At 39.1% G+C, this 14,746-nt stretch overlaps 1 protein-coding gene across 2 annotated transcripts in view; it reads left to right on the top strand.

Annotated features, from left to right (window-relative positions):
• Positions 1 to 14,132, top strand: part of CFAP91 (cilia and flagella associated protein 91) — a 37,779-nt gene extending 23,647 nt beyond the window's left edge. The window contains exons 12-17 of one of the 2 annotated variants that reach the window (XM_081317163.1): positions 298 to 369; positions 6,682 to 6,828; positions 7,690 to 7,911; positions 9,974 to 10,122; positions 10,729 to 10,820; positions 13,759 to 14,132. In XM_081317163.1, coding sequence (XP_081173289.1) covers positions 298 to 369; positions 6,682 to 6,828; positions 7,690 to 7,911; positions 9,974 to 10,122; positions 10,729 to 10,820; positions 13,759 to 13,985 — 909 coding nt within the window. In that variant the 3' untranslated portion in view covers positions 13,986 to 14,132. Of the gene's footprint in view, positions 1 to 297; positions 370 to 6,681; positions 6,829 to 7,689; positions 7,912 to 9,973; positions 10,123 to 10,728; positions 10,821 to 13,427 lie in introns of both variants that reach the window. The other variant, XM_081317164.1, reaches the window with a different exon arrangement.
• Positions 14,133 to 14,746: the final 614 nt, after the last annotated feature.

Genomic DNA, 14,746 nt, shown 5'->3' with positions numbered 1-14,746 from the left:
ATAGTTGATTGGCCCACATCTCCTCCTGATCTGCTTCTTTAGCTTATTACTCTTAATTTTATTGCTTTTCTTTATGTCATTATTGTTTGAATTTCCACCTTCATTTGGATACACTAATTGTTTCTTTTCATATCTTATGCCTGTAAGAATATGGGCAGCATACTGTAGCCAGAAACAATAAGCAAATTTAATGAAATATACCAAGTAATTTATCCAGAATCAGACAGGTCATAACCCTTGAAAACAGAAGTTTTAGCTTATTGCCATATTTCCCAAGGCTTTTGTTTTCTTTTACAGATAGATGAAGAGAGAGAATTGGCTATAACTATACTACAGAAATTAATACGAGGCAGAGCTATACAAAACATGGTAAGTTTTGTTTTGTGGCATCCATTAACTTGATGATTCTGTCACTATTTGTGTCTGTCTCCCAACTGTTTATATTAAATGATTTCAACAAGAAAAAAATTCACATCTGTATCCTAATCCATATGAATCATGTCCTTCCAATTGTTTTGAAGGCACTATAAACTATAGTAGGGTGTTTATGTCAACTAACATATCTCATGAAACTATATCTTATATATCCCCTATCTTCCCACAACATAACAAGAACTGTGTAAGAACATTATTCAAACCAGTACAAATGTATTGCAACCAGCCAGAATCCCAGAAAAAGGAAAATGATCACCTATATAACATCTTCCAACAAAATGGATACCCACTTTATCAAAATTTGCCTAACCACTCAAACCCTACAGCCCAACCAAACTAGCTATGAAAAAATAACACTACCATATATCCAAAACATCTCAGAAACAACCAATAGACCTACAACCACTTGGCATTACCATAGCACACAAAGCAATTAATTAGGAGCCTTGGTGGAGCAGTGGGCTAATGCCTCCTTAAGTAACACCAGCTGCCTGCAATTAGTGCAGGTTCACATCCCACCAGGCTCAAGGTTGACTCAGCCTTCCATCCTTCCGAGGTAGGTAAAATGAGGACCCAGATTGTTGGGGGCAATAAGCTGACTTTGTAATAATGCCGCTTGGGGGGGGGGGGCAAAAGCCCTAATAAGCAGGCATATACATAGAATGAAGGCTACTGCTAAGCTTGCAAGCCGCCCTGAGTCTTCGGAGAAGGGCGGGATATAAATGGGATTAAAATTAAAAAAAAATTAAAGCTCTCCAAAATATCTTAAGTAAACCAAATGGCCCAGTAGCCCAAGAAGAAAAAAACAAGTCATCTACAACATACAGTGTAAGAGTTGACAGTGACTATAACAACCACTGACACAATGAAACTGTTTAACCTCACAACACACGGACAGTTTCAACTATAGTTTCAACTGGGAAACTGGACATCCTATACCAAACTAAATCCAAAAGAAATGCCTGAAAACATGGCATTCAGACAAATCAGGTATCAATGAACACATAGACATAAACCACATTTATATACCATTCAAAAGAGACAATAAAAAAAGCTAAGAAAGAAACAAAAAGACCAGAACACATCCTCTCAAACAAACAACATCCAGATAAGCAAGGATGAGCACTAGACAATCAAGCAGTAAACCCTAATCAGGAATTATCAAAGAGAAAACCATACTCCTACCCAATGCTTTTTTTGTAAAAGAAAAAGGTGCCGGAACTCACACATGTCATACAACCTGACTTGCCTAACCTACAAGGTTCCATCCAAAAAAGGTGCCGGAACTCCATTCTGAGCATTCTATGAGAAAAAAAGCCCTGCTCCTACCAATACTGGCAGGCAAGCTATTATATGTAAGCAGACAGCAAATCCACACACTCTAGCACTGATGAGGTTACCTAGTCAGGTAATAAAATATCTGCAAGCAAACAACTAAGCTCAAAGAATACCAAGGATTCCTTATTCAACCCTGAGCTACTTATGTTCCCTTCTATTGCAGCCATATTTTATACCACGGGTGTCGAACTCACCTCGTGACTTTTTTGCATTGCCGGAGTTGGGGTGGGCACGGCCTCCGTATGATGCAACTGGCACATGGGCTGGCAGTTTGACACCCCTGTTTTATACTATTCAAATTCTAAATTGGGTCCAAACTTACAAAACTACAGAGGTAAATAATGATTTAACATTGTTAGTCTGTTTTAATTCCTTTTTCTTTTGTATTCCAAACTCTGTAGTAGCTTAAGGAGCAAAGAAGCAGGTATAAATGTTTTTTTTAGTTCAGTTACCATGACAAATCTTTACATTTTCATTTCTTTTTTTAAACAAGTTTTATTAGATTTTCAATTTACAACCTATATATTTAGAAAGCATCATGATACCTAGGCAGTCATCAATTGAATAACAGAGTTTTCAGTACATAGATCGGGTTCCATTATCATAACCTTCTCTATTTCCCTCAACATTCAATACAAAGTATTTAAACTAACAAATTTCTAGGAATAGCATGGTCAATTAAAGAAGATTTTGTCAATCCAATTTCAGTGAAGTATATCTATATCCTGTTATTAAATTTTATCTAATTTTGATGTTAATTATAGTATCCAAGTTTAACCTTTAATATCCCAAATAGTATTCACAACCCAAAATTCCCTTATTTTATTACACCAAAGATTGTATCATCTAACATACACCCAATAGTTAAATAGCTAGCTTCTACCTAATAAACATTGTTTGTTTCATATCCTAATACATCACAAGTTACCAATCGGAGAGCCTATATTTATCAATCTACTTCTACTTATACATAAACAAAATTTTAACATCAAACATAGAATCTATAAGCCAAATATCCATTATGTCAATATATAAATTTGTAATATTTGGAATAAGCCTAATAAGTACTTAAACACATTTTAATTCTATCTCATGTATATTTTCTATTTCAGATTCTAATAAGTCACTAATTACTAACAAAATGACCTATAATTATTTCTCTAGGAATTCATTTTTAAACCTAACTCTAGGTTTCTTTTTTTGCCAGTCGGGTTTCCAGACCAAGGGCTTTAAATTGCCAAGTAGGTCTTCCTTTGCTCGCATGCATATTATTTGCACCAGAGGAGGCCATCCAACCATCAGCAATGTACAAAGGTTGGACCATTTATAGTCATTATATTGTTGCCATGTTAGTTCCACTCTCCTTATTTGCTCTAGCAACTCTGTCTGCAGTTCAGTCTGGGTTCTTCTTCCATCTGGATTGATCTGTTTTAAGTAGAAAATCTTATCCAGTTTTATAGTTAGTAGTTGACTGTCCAGGCTTTCCACAGGTTTTCTTTGTTGGTCTTCGGCATCCTCTATTTTGGCATCACTATCTTGCATGTAGTGTACTTCTGAAGTTATAGGCTCTTTAGAAAGGGTCAAAAGTTGAGTATTAAGTTTTTCCCTAGTTTGTTGTTGGTCTTTAGGATTGTCTTTCATAGTAGTAATACCTTGTATTTTAAAAATTGTAGGTTCTTTGAGTAAAGTCAGGTTTTGGATATTAGTTTTTTCAGTACTTTGTTGTTGTTGCTTATATTCCTCTGTCTCAATAGTAGTATCTTCCAATTTTGTTATATTCTGAAGTGTAAATTCTTTAGTTGCAGTCTGGGTTTCAGTTTGTGAATTAAAGTTGTCATGTAAATTATTTAATCTGGAGATAGACATCTCAGTGACTTTATAGATTGTTTCAAGTATAAGGTTATAATCAAGCAAGGTTTGTGGCTGATCCTTCTCCATTTTGTAGTAATTATAAATAGTTCTTAGGGTTAGGGTATTTTTCAAACGAAAATCAGTATGTGTCCACCTCCACAAGTCTAAGCCAAATTCATCTCCAGCTGTTTCAGGTTTTTATCTTAATACCAAGGTCAGTCCAAAATGTGAGCAAGCTTGTTTGCCAATAGTATTCACTTGCTGTAACAGACGTGGCCACTAGATGTCCCCAGAGTTCTTCAAATCCTTTTCAGACAGAGGCTTTTTAATTTTTAATTTTTTCTTTTTTGTCCCCCTTTTCAGACTAATAGGTAGAATAGTCCATTTCTGTAAATATAGGAACTTTGGGCCAAAAGTAGAAAGGCGGTAAGTCCAATTAATCAGTATCATTTAGTTCAAGGCTTTTTCTTTTCTCTCCCAATGTAGATAGAGGCTGCCATTAAGGAGGGTGGGGGAAAAAATCCCTTCCCTCTCTCTCCTCACAACGGGAAACAAATTCAAAAAGCTTTTAGCAGAAAAAGTAGGCAATTAGGAAAAGAAGAAGGCAATTCTCACCCAGTTTTCAAGTGCTTTGTTGTGATTTTACTTTGGCAGGAAACGGTTAAACCAGGGGTCAGCAACCTGAAACAGTGAAAGAGCCACTTGGAACTTACAAAATGAAAAACTGGGAGCCGCAAAAAATATGTGTGCATGCGCATACATGCGCGCATGCGCAGAACAGGGTTTGACTGAAGAGTGGAGCCAAGGCGAGATATGCACCTACCCTGCATATTTGAATTGATTGGTTGAACTTTTTTAGTCCCACTTTTTTTTTACTGCACATGGCAGAGGACTGGGAGCCGCAGGAGACGGCTGAAAGAGCTGCATGCGGCTCTGGACCGCGGGTTGCAGACCTGTGGGTTAAACAATGGGCCATGGGAATGGCCGATCCTTTCTTCATCGGTTTGGAGAGTTGCTCCAAGCTGATGGGAGGGCCACCACCCTTCTACCGCCAACTGGAGAGACATCTCCCCCACTTGTCACCCCTCCAGGGTGACTTTTGGCCCCTTTACAGGGTCCCCCCAATGAAGAAATCCAGGCGATGCGAGGAACGATTCCTCGTACGTCTGGCCATGTCGTGATCCAGAACCGGAAGCCAGATTTTCATTTCTGATCATGGTTTGTTGGCCAGTAATATGCTCTGATTTATCCACAATAAACTTGGATAGATGTTGAAGGAAATAAAATAGTTTTGGAGGCAAAAACAAAGATATAAAAGCAACAACTGAAAACTATGTTTATTAGACAAAAAAGCAAGGTAATCAAATATGTAATGAGAAAGCCAGTATGATTGTATTGGAGCTCTCTGGTAAGGTTATACTTAGGACAAGAAGAAGGTGAAAAAAAGGGAAATATGGTACAACCATATAAAGCTACACTGAATGAAGAATTAATTCAAAAAATTTAGAAGTTTGTTAAGGAATGGTTAACTAATGAGCTTCTTTGACTAAATAGGAAATTCAAGGAAGGAGTAAGTATACATTCAACCTGGTGTAAAGAAAACATGATTTAAAAGAATACAGCCCTGAGGCACTTCACAAAATGGGCATTTCCATCACATGCAGGACAGTCTGCAAGCCATAGGAGCATATAATTTAAGATGTCCTAAAGCCATTTCAGAAGGCAGAAGACTTTGGGTCCATTCATAATCTCTCAGTTCAGTTTATTCCCATAGCAACCCAAAAGTATAACTTATTCCTACAGGATTGCTATTGGAATAAACTGAAGAGAATAGTATAGTAAGCAGCCTTGAGCTGGTGGAGAAAAGATAGGGTATAAAACTTAAAAAATATAACAAATAAGCAAGCAAAGCTGGCAACTTCTTTTTGTTTAACCTTTGCAGTCTAAAGTACTTTAATGTCCAGATAATCCTTGTTTAACAACCACAATTTTGAATGGCAACTTCTTTGATTAGCGCTCATATTGCTAAACAAAAATTGCATAATTGTGATGAGCTTAAAACCTCACTACCCCTTCAGTTATTAAGCAAAGTATCATCATCATTAAGTGAAAGGCCACATGACCATGACTTACAATTTTACTTCTGCCTTCTTTATTAACTCTGTTTATCACAAGCTGGTTGTGAAGCGCACAAATACCAATTACTTGACTACAGGGTGTTTCTATGTTCATAAATGCAAAACTTTTTTTACATCATTATTATTTTGAACAGTCACTAAATGAGGCAGTTGGTAAGTATGCTTTCTCCACTTTTGTGGTATAAACAAGAGTCTTAATTAATGCCTGTTAATTCATCCAATATGAAGAGCTAACTTTAAAAGTATGCATGATTATTTGTTGAGCATATGGCTTTCTTTCTCAATACAGATTGATAAATTGAAGGTGAAACAGAAATTAAAGTGTATTTTAAAATTTTGACACACACATGGCAGCATATTTACTTCTGAGTTGCTTCAGAGCTTTTTTTATGTATATAGATTCCTCATTAAAGGAGCTGCCCATTAGGCAGCAATGAGAAAAAAAGTCATTTGTTGTAGTTGCTTTCTTTTCTTTCCAGCTCATAAGATATATGATGGAACATATGTATTTCTATACATTTCTGGAGTAGTCACATGCTGCATGAACAATTTAAATTCACTGCAAGCAACATATTCTGCTTCTTTCATTCATTTTATTTTTGTTTCTACCAGTACCACAGCTGCAAAACTGTAGCAGTAAGACTTTCACAGGTGTTGAGGGAAAATACCCAAAGCTACTCTTCTGTGGTTAGATTCTATCTATCCTGGGTATTCTGACATAAAATAGAAACCATATGAATAAGTTGCTCTATTTTATATATTTATGTGTGTTTTTATTGTCATTTCCTATGTAGATATGCTATAAAAATATTTCATTATAAATATTTGTTTAAAAAATTAAGAAACAAATTTGGAAGTTGCCATTCACTGTGACTATCTTAAATCAACCATGTCCTTGGATTTCTCAATATTAAAACAGATGTTTGAAGGAAAGGAAAAGCGTCTAGAATTGATTTATGAGTTACGCACTACACATGCACTTCAGGAAGATGGACAGTTGTTGAAGAAGGCTGAAAAACAAGTGACTTTGGCCTTACAACGGCAGCGGGATTTGCATGAACATAAGGTTTGGTTATAAATGGAGGAAATTGATTTTATAGTAATTTATATTTTGCAAAATATGTGTAACAGAAGCTGATGATGGTAACTTCCCATCTAGGGAAGAATACAGTATTCAGAGCAGAGTTTTCAACCAATTTCAGCCTTTGGTGTTAATTAGAATAGTTAGAAGGCTGTGATGAGTGTTAGGAAAGTTCATTCCTATAGTACTTTTATAATTTTATGTTCCTGGGAAATCACTTGTTTTGTTCAGTCAAAAGTGAAATACTAAAAATTAATAAATATACTAATGTTCTTCAACATCGTTATGCAAATGAAAGAGCAAGCACCTATGAAATACTTATAAAAACCACAACTAAAACTGAACTAACAGATTAAAATTTTAAAAAATGAAGCTAATGGTTAAACATATCAGAATGAGTCTCCAATTATTTTTCTTTGTAGTTGGATAAATAATGATTGCTGAGAACTCATTAGAGAACATAGAGCATTACTATCAAATTCTCTATGTTGTACCAGTATCTGATTTTTCTTGGTATATTATTCAGCACTTCTGAGGAAAACTTTGGAAGCCAATTGTTATATGTGAAAATATGTAAAGACTTGTATCATTCAGGAAAGCCTGGTTATTTTCATAATATCAGAAATAATATAATTTCAGTCCCCCCTCAGGGTTTGATTTTGGTGTCAGATTCTAGGCTTGGACATCAATCAATCTCATTAAAGATGATCTTGATGGAGTTATGACTCACACTTTAGTATAATGCAGAGGTTGTTTTAAACATTAGCCCTGAAAGGTAGATATAATTGTTGAAATGATAAATACATTAAATAGAAAAAGGAATGAAATATTCCCGTACTCCCTTAGATGTCTATCATGGAAAAGCATTTGGCTCGTGTAGAAGGAAGAGTCCTTGCAAATATGTTGGATTTCCTCTCTAAAGAACTGATTCGACTACAGGATGAGCGGAGAATCCATGCTTTTGCTATGTTAGCAGAAAGGCAACGCCGAATGCGGGAAGCAGAGGAAAGTGGACGTCGACAGGTAGAGGAGAGACGCAGACGTGAAGAGGATGAGATCTTTAGACAGGCAAGTGTGGGAAATACTATTAAATAAGCTCAAGGAGGTTTAAGCTAGGTCTTGGCACAATTGCATTTGTTCAGATTACCTCAACAATATGCCTTAAACCACAGGTCGGCAACCTGCGGCTCCGGAGCCGCATGCGGCTCTTTGAGCCGTCTCTTGCGGCTCCCAGCCGCCCGGTGCGCGCGCACCTCTTCCAACGGGCAGTGGTGCGCGCGCACCTCTCCAAATGGAGAGTGGCACCGCCCGTTTGGAGAGGTGCACGCGCACCTCCCCGAATGGGCGGAGGTGCGCGCGCACCTCCCCAAACCTTTGGAGAGGTGCGCGCGTACCTCCGCGCGAATGGGCAGCGGTGCCGCTCTTTCAGGAAGCCCGCCGCGGCCCGTCTGTGAAGCTGCCGAAAGCGGCAGCTTAGCAGACGGGCCGCGGCAGCTTCCGCAAAGAGCGGCGCCCCTGCCCATTCCGAGAGGTGCGCGCGCACCTCTCCGAACGACCGGAGGTGCGCGCGTACCTCCGCGCGAATTGGCAGCGGTGCCGCTCTTTCAGGAAGCCCGCCGCGGCCCGTCTGTGAAGCTGCCGAAAGCGGCAGCTTAGCAGACGGGCCGCGGCAGCTTCCGCAAAGAGCGGCGCCCCTGCCCATTCCGAGAGGTGCGCGCGCACCTCTCCGAACGACCGGAGGTGCGCGCGCACCTCCCCAAACCTTTGGGGAGGTGCGCGCGTACCTCCGCGCGAACGGGCAGCGGTGCCGCTCTTTCAGGAAGCTCTTTCAGAAAGCTGCCGCTTTCGGCAGCTTCCTGAAAGAGCGGCGCCGCTGCCCCTTCGCGCGGAGGTACGCGCGCACCTCCCCAAAGGTTTGGGGAGGTGCGCGCGCACCTCCGGTCGTTCGGAGAGGTGCGCGCGCACCTCTCGGAATGGGCAGGGGCGCCGCTCTTTGCGGAAGCTGCCGCGGCCCGTCTGCTAAGCTGCCGCTTTCGGCAGCTTCACAGACGGGCCGCGGCGGGCTTCCTGAAAGAGCGGCACCGCTGCCCATTCGCGCGGAGGTACGCGCGCACCTCCGGTCGTTCGGAGAGGTGCGCGCGCACCTCTCGGAATGGGCAGGGGCGCCGCTCTTTGAGGAAGCTGCCACGGCCCGTCTGCAAAGCTGCCGAAAGCGGCAGCTTTGCAGACGGGCCGTCGCCATCGGGCAACCGGGAACCGGTTCCATCTCATTTTTTAAAAAATGGCAGCCGCGTGCGTCCGCGCATGCGCAAAAAACCTTTTTGCGCATGCGCGTGCATGGACACACGCACGCGGCTCCCTCTTTTTTTAATTTGTGATGGAACCGGTTCCCAGTGGCTCTTTTTCTTTTTTAGGTTGCCGACCCCTGCCTTAAACCTTTGTCCAATATGTGCAGAGGTAATATTTCTGTGAAGAAGGAGGAAGTAAAACTGCTGAAAGTGGACATAGCTTACAACTGAAGTAGTATTGTATTATCATCTTCATCTCACATCATCCAGTTTTCCACTAAGTCCTTCTTTAGCCTCCTCATTGGAGGATTAAATCTGGATCATGCTCTGCATTTAATCACAATAGTGCTGGGGTAATTCAGAGAAGCTGATTAAAGTACAATTATTCATTTACAAATGAACGATAGGAAACATTACACCAGTAAGATCAATAAGGAGGACTTACTTCATTTAGAGACATGGGAGTTGTCAATGGGTTAGTGTGGAATGGAGGCGATCTGGGAAGACCTCTTGGCTAGGCTGGGAAGGCAAAAAATATCCCCAAAGTGACAATCTTCAAGAACTTAACTCATATTGAACATGTTGGAGATGCAACAGTGTTGTACATTTTAAACAATTTTGCAAACTAGGTCTAGAAGCATTCATTAAAAGAATATTGAAAGGAACAGGAGTCTGATCTGGTAAATTATGTTATCCAAGCATACTATAAAAAGTAAGTGAATGAAGCAAGATAATTCCAAAGAAAAAGAATAGTGAAAAATGAGCCAAATAATAAATTATTCCCAAGATAAATATGCTTATACCAGTGGGGAAAAATAGTCTGATTTGGTTTTTTTTTTCAGGTTGTTAAAGTACACCAAAAAACAGTTGATTCTTATCTAGAAGATGTTATCTTGAACAGCATGGAGAGTACAGCTGAAGAACAATCTAGGGAAGAGATTCAGAGAATGGCTGTAGAAATCAATAATATTGCTTATGAAATGGAAACACGGTATGGGCTCCTGAGGAAATAGCAGCATTCATAAAGTGAACATAACAAAAGTGGTTACAGTACTATAAAGACTGATCTTCTTCTGGCCTAGAGCCCACTAATTGCATATAATAAGATAGTTTTTATAATACACAAAGTGAATGTTTTGCAATTTTTTTCTGTTTCTGTATGTACAGTATGGGTATTCCAAACAAAATACCTCTGAATTTCAGACTCTTTGGGAAGTCTCTCTTTTCTGAACTTTCAAAGTCTGTTCTATTAACTCATGATTTGTGATTTGAGGTTAAGAGGATATCACATATACATTTTTAAAGTAATCTTCCCTCTCTCTTCATAGAAAAAAGTGCAATTCAGTTTTTTCCATTTTCCTGCAGCAATATTTTTTTCTTATCATTTTGTGCATGGAGATGAGATGTCACTGATCCTGAATTAGGATTGAAATAAATGTGGACCAAAGAGCATTTCTTTTTTTACCTGCATTATTTGAACAGATGGTGAGGTCTCATTGATTGGTATATGAATAACTAATGCTCTTGGTATGAAAGAGAAAAGAACAAAATGCCAAAAATGTAATCATTTTCATTTATCTGATTTTTTCCCCTATAGCCAGAGTAATCTACAGTCTGAAGAGATTGTGGCAGAGTTAGTTTATAGCTTCCTGATCCCTGAAGTGAGAAAAATGACCATTAAGGAAAAAGGTGAAAAAAAGAGTGCCATGTTTATCTCTTGTGTTAATTTGTATTCTGGCTGCTTTGTTCGAGTATCCAGATATGCAATGCTTTATCTATTGAACAATTCATTCAGTACATCATCAGTAAACCTGCAGCAAATAATGGGTAACTTTATAATATGGGTAACTTGGTATAATATGTTGTCCAAAATAAACTTAGCAAAGACAATAGAATCTATTGGATTCAGTCTGCCAATAATTGTGTAAAGGGATTTATAAATTAACATTGTAGGGGTTTTTTTTATCTCTGCAATTGCACAACCAGGCTCTGTGCCAATACAAAGCACAAATCATTTGGATCATTCTAAAACTGAGTTTTTTCACAGGGGCCTATTGTCACATCCTCTCTGTTAAGTATGGCAGTTAGATTCTCTTCCTGCTCATCATTTCTAAGCAGTCTCATGAAAACTGAATAAACTAATTGCAGAGAATTATAGAATAAAACCCAATGTGCATGAGCTTCTGTGTCTTAACATGCAGGATTCCTACCTTCAAGGTTTCAGAGTTTGAATTTTGGATTTCTTCCTCCCCACTTTTCAAGTCACTGGTTCTTTAACTTCTTGATGCCCAATCTAGAATGTTCTGTAATCTCCCTTATTTATTCTTTTTTTTCTGGCACAAAAATCTGATCTTTTCAGCCTTATCAGCCTTATGCTGACCGCACATGAATAAAAATGGTAATCCCTGCTGTTTCTCTCAAATTTTCAAAACTAAAACTTTGAAACAGTAGTCAAGAAACTGATGATACAAGAAGGCAGATATAGGGCAGATAGGCTAGAGTTGAGGAAAAACACAGGGAATTACTTGAAAAACCACAGTTAACAACAGATAACGTATCCCTCTGAGCTTCACATATGTACATAATGGAAAAAGTAAATTCTGGTTAAAGAAGACAGCAGCATCTATGCAAACCAACACCTTCGTGAAGCAAGAAATGAAATTGTCTACTGGTAGTCCAAAAAAGAAAAAGTACTTCCAAGTACTAGTGTGCAGCATATTTCTTGATTGCTTGTTCCTCTACTGTTGATGGTTGATCGTAAAAGCTAGACACTTCAATATCTTCATTGTCAATTTTAAGGTTGGTTGTTCTATCTGTTGTCATTACTTTGGTCATCTATATTTAATTTTAATCCCATTTTTTCACTTTGCTTTTTGATATTTAGTAGTAGGGCTGGCATATCCCTTGACTTTAAAACCATGCTCATGTTCTTCCAACTCAGCTTCCAATATACAGTGTATTTGCATATAGGTTGAATAACTACAGTAAGGGCAGAGAATACTGTCTTGACACTCTCCTTTGCCAACCTGGAACCAGTCTGTTTCACCATGTTTTGTCTATATTCGTGCTTCCTGACCTACATATAAGTTTCTCATGAGGACAATGAGATATTCTGAGATTCCCATTTTTCTGAAAAATTTCCACAGTTTGATATGATCAACACAATCGAAGGCTTTTCTGTGATCAATGAAGTACCTACTAACTTCTTTTTGATATTCTTTGACTTTCTCAAATCATTTCCTTTAGTAGGAGAGTAACTAGAAATGACAAAGGTATTCCCATCTGACCTAATCTTGAAGAAATGAATGGCAATGTATTTTTTCTTCCAGGTAGAGATGGTTCCTCCTATTTTACTGTTTGCAACAATAATGATATAATAATAACACCACCCTCTAAGATACACATTTGTAGGGATGGTATGATTCATAGAATCATAGAATCCTGGGGCTGGAAGGGACTTTGGAAGTCTTTTAGTCCAACCCAACCCTCTGTCCAAATAAGGAGTCCTTATTCCATCCCAGACAAATGGTTATCCAGTCTTTTCTTGAAAAACCTCCTGCAGTGGAGCACCCACAACTTCAGATAGCAAGCTGTTCCATTGGTTAATTGTTCTCACTGCCAGTAAATTTCTCCTTACTTTCAGGTTAGATCTCCCTTTGATAAATTTTCACCCATTGCTTCTTGTCCTGCCCTCAGGTGCTATGTAGAATGGATCATCCCCCCTCTTCTTTATGACAGCCCCTCAAGTGTTGGAAGACTGATGTTAGGTCTCAGGCTAAACATGCCTAGTTCCCTTAACTATTCCATCATACTATTTAGCCTCCAGACCCCTTATCTTTGTTGTTCATCTTTGTACTCTTTCTAGTACCTCAGCATCTGTTTTGTATTGTGGCCAGAATGCAATATTTCAAATGTGATGTTATTAGTGCAGTACAGAGTGCTGTTATCATTTGTTATGATCTTGATGGTATCCCTCTCTACTTTTTTGGCAGCTGCAGCACGCTGCCGACTCATACTTAAGTGGTGGTCCACTAGGACAGCTAAATCCCTCTCACAGGCACTACTGTTGAGCCAAGTGCCACCTATTTTGTATTTGTGCATTTGGGTTTTCCTGCCTAAGTGCAAGGACCTTGGAAAGCATTACGTTATGAAGCTAACTTTGATTTTCTTTGGTCCTAGGTGCTGACCTCCATCTTGAGGAAATAATTGTAATTCCATGCATTGGCAATTAGCTTTTAGTGATACTTGTTTACTCCATTTTGCATGCTTATCTCACTATTATATTCTATCTTTCAGATACCTTGGCTTGTGGCTCAATATAGAGAAATAATTTCTACTTTGTTAAGGGCCTGTTGGGACTTGTTTGATGAGAAAGAGTTCAGTCTCTTTCCCAGTTATGTCACATCTCTTGTAGTAGGAGAATGATTGGCACACCCTAAAAGGTTGGGTTTGTACACTATTAGAACCCCATATCACATTGAAATAGCTTTAGTTACAGTCCTGTGCTTTGGAAGACTGTTGTCTTCATATGTGCATTTCAATGGAGAGGGGAGGAAAAATGGGGGACTGAACTTTCCCAACCCATTGTTGGTCTCTCTCTCTCTTTTCATTCTTTTTCTCAAAACAGTGAGGCAGGCTCAGAGAAAGCATATTCACGCTGCTCATCAGATTATCCATGGAAACACAGAGACAGCAGTAGAACAGCTCTTTTCCCCAGGGTTTCAACAGGCAATCAGTGTAGCTGTTCCTCAGATTGGATTGCTTTCTGTTACACCTACTGGTCAAGATATTGCTGAGCCACCAGACAGTCAAAGCCAGCAAGATAAAATGCCTGAAGACAGCCCCTTGCATTGAATCTGCCAAGCCTCCTGAACAATGAAGCAAATATATGGTACATTTATACCAAGGTTCTTTCTTGCATTGCCTCCTTGAGGATACTACACTGTGTATCTAGCAAATGAATGCCTGTTAGTCAGCAACATTGTCAATAAACTACTGCTGCTTTAACTCTGAAATAGATGCAGTTTGATTATATGTGTGTAATTCTACAAGAAAATGTTTTGGGAAGAAGCAAATCTGGCTCCCACACTTGGGGCACAGGGATGGGAAAAGCTTCATTCTGATAGAGGTGGCTTGAATCATGTTCTCATGGGCTGAAAGAACCTGAACAGTTCTTCAGTGATGATTCTATGCTCCAGCCACTAGGATCTTGGAAATCAACCCATTGGATACCATATGTGCCATTCCCCCTGGGCAGACAACTGTATTTGTAAAATAAATAGGCGAACATAAATATTCTCAAGAAGGCAAAACCTGCATGATATTTAAATCAACTCACATATTCTTTTATTTTTAAAATTTCAGCAAGTATGAGGATTCTGCCACTTTTAACTTAATTTTGAATGCTTTGCACAAGCAAATAGCTGAGACTCTTTAGGCTAAGTAAGTCTGCAGTTGGCAAAAAGAAAGAAATGAGCATACAAATCCTACTATGCCATCTTTAGGGAATGGCACTGGGCACATAAAATAATGCTCTGTCCTATGTGTAGTGGAGTCAGGGCTTTAATATTAATACAGTGAGGACAGTTGTAATGGTGCATCCTTAGTTTGACCAA

Source organism: Vipera berus (genome assembly GCF_964194415.1).
Source record: "Vipera berus genome assembly, chromosome: 2".
NCBI lineage: Eukaryota > Metazoa > Chordata > Lepidosauria > Squamata > Viperidae > Vipera > Vipera berus.
This window is presented reverse-complemented; position numbering and strand designations above follow the sequence as displayed.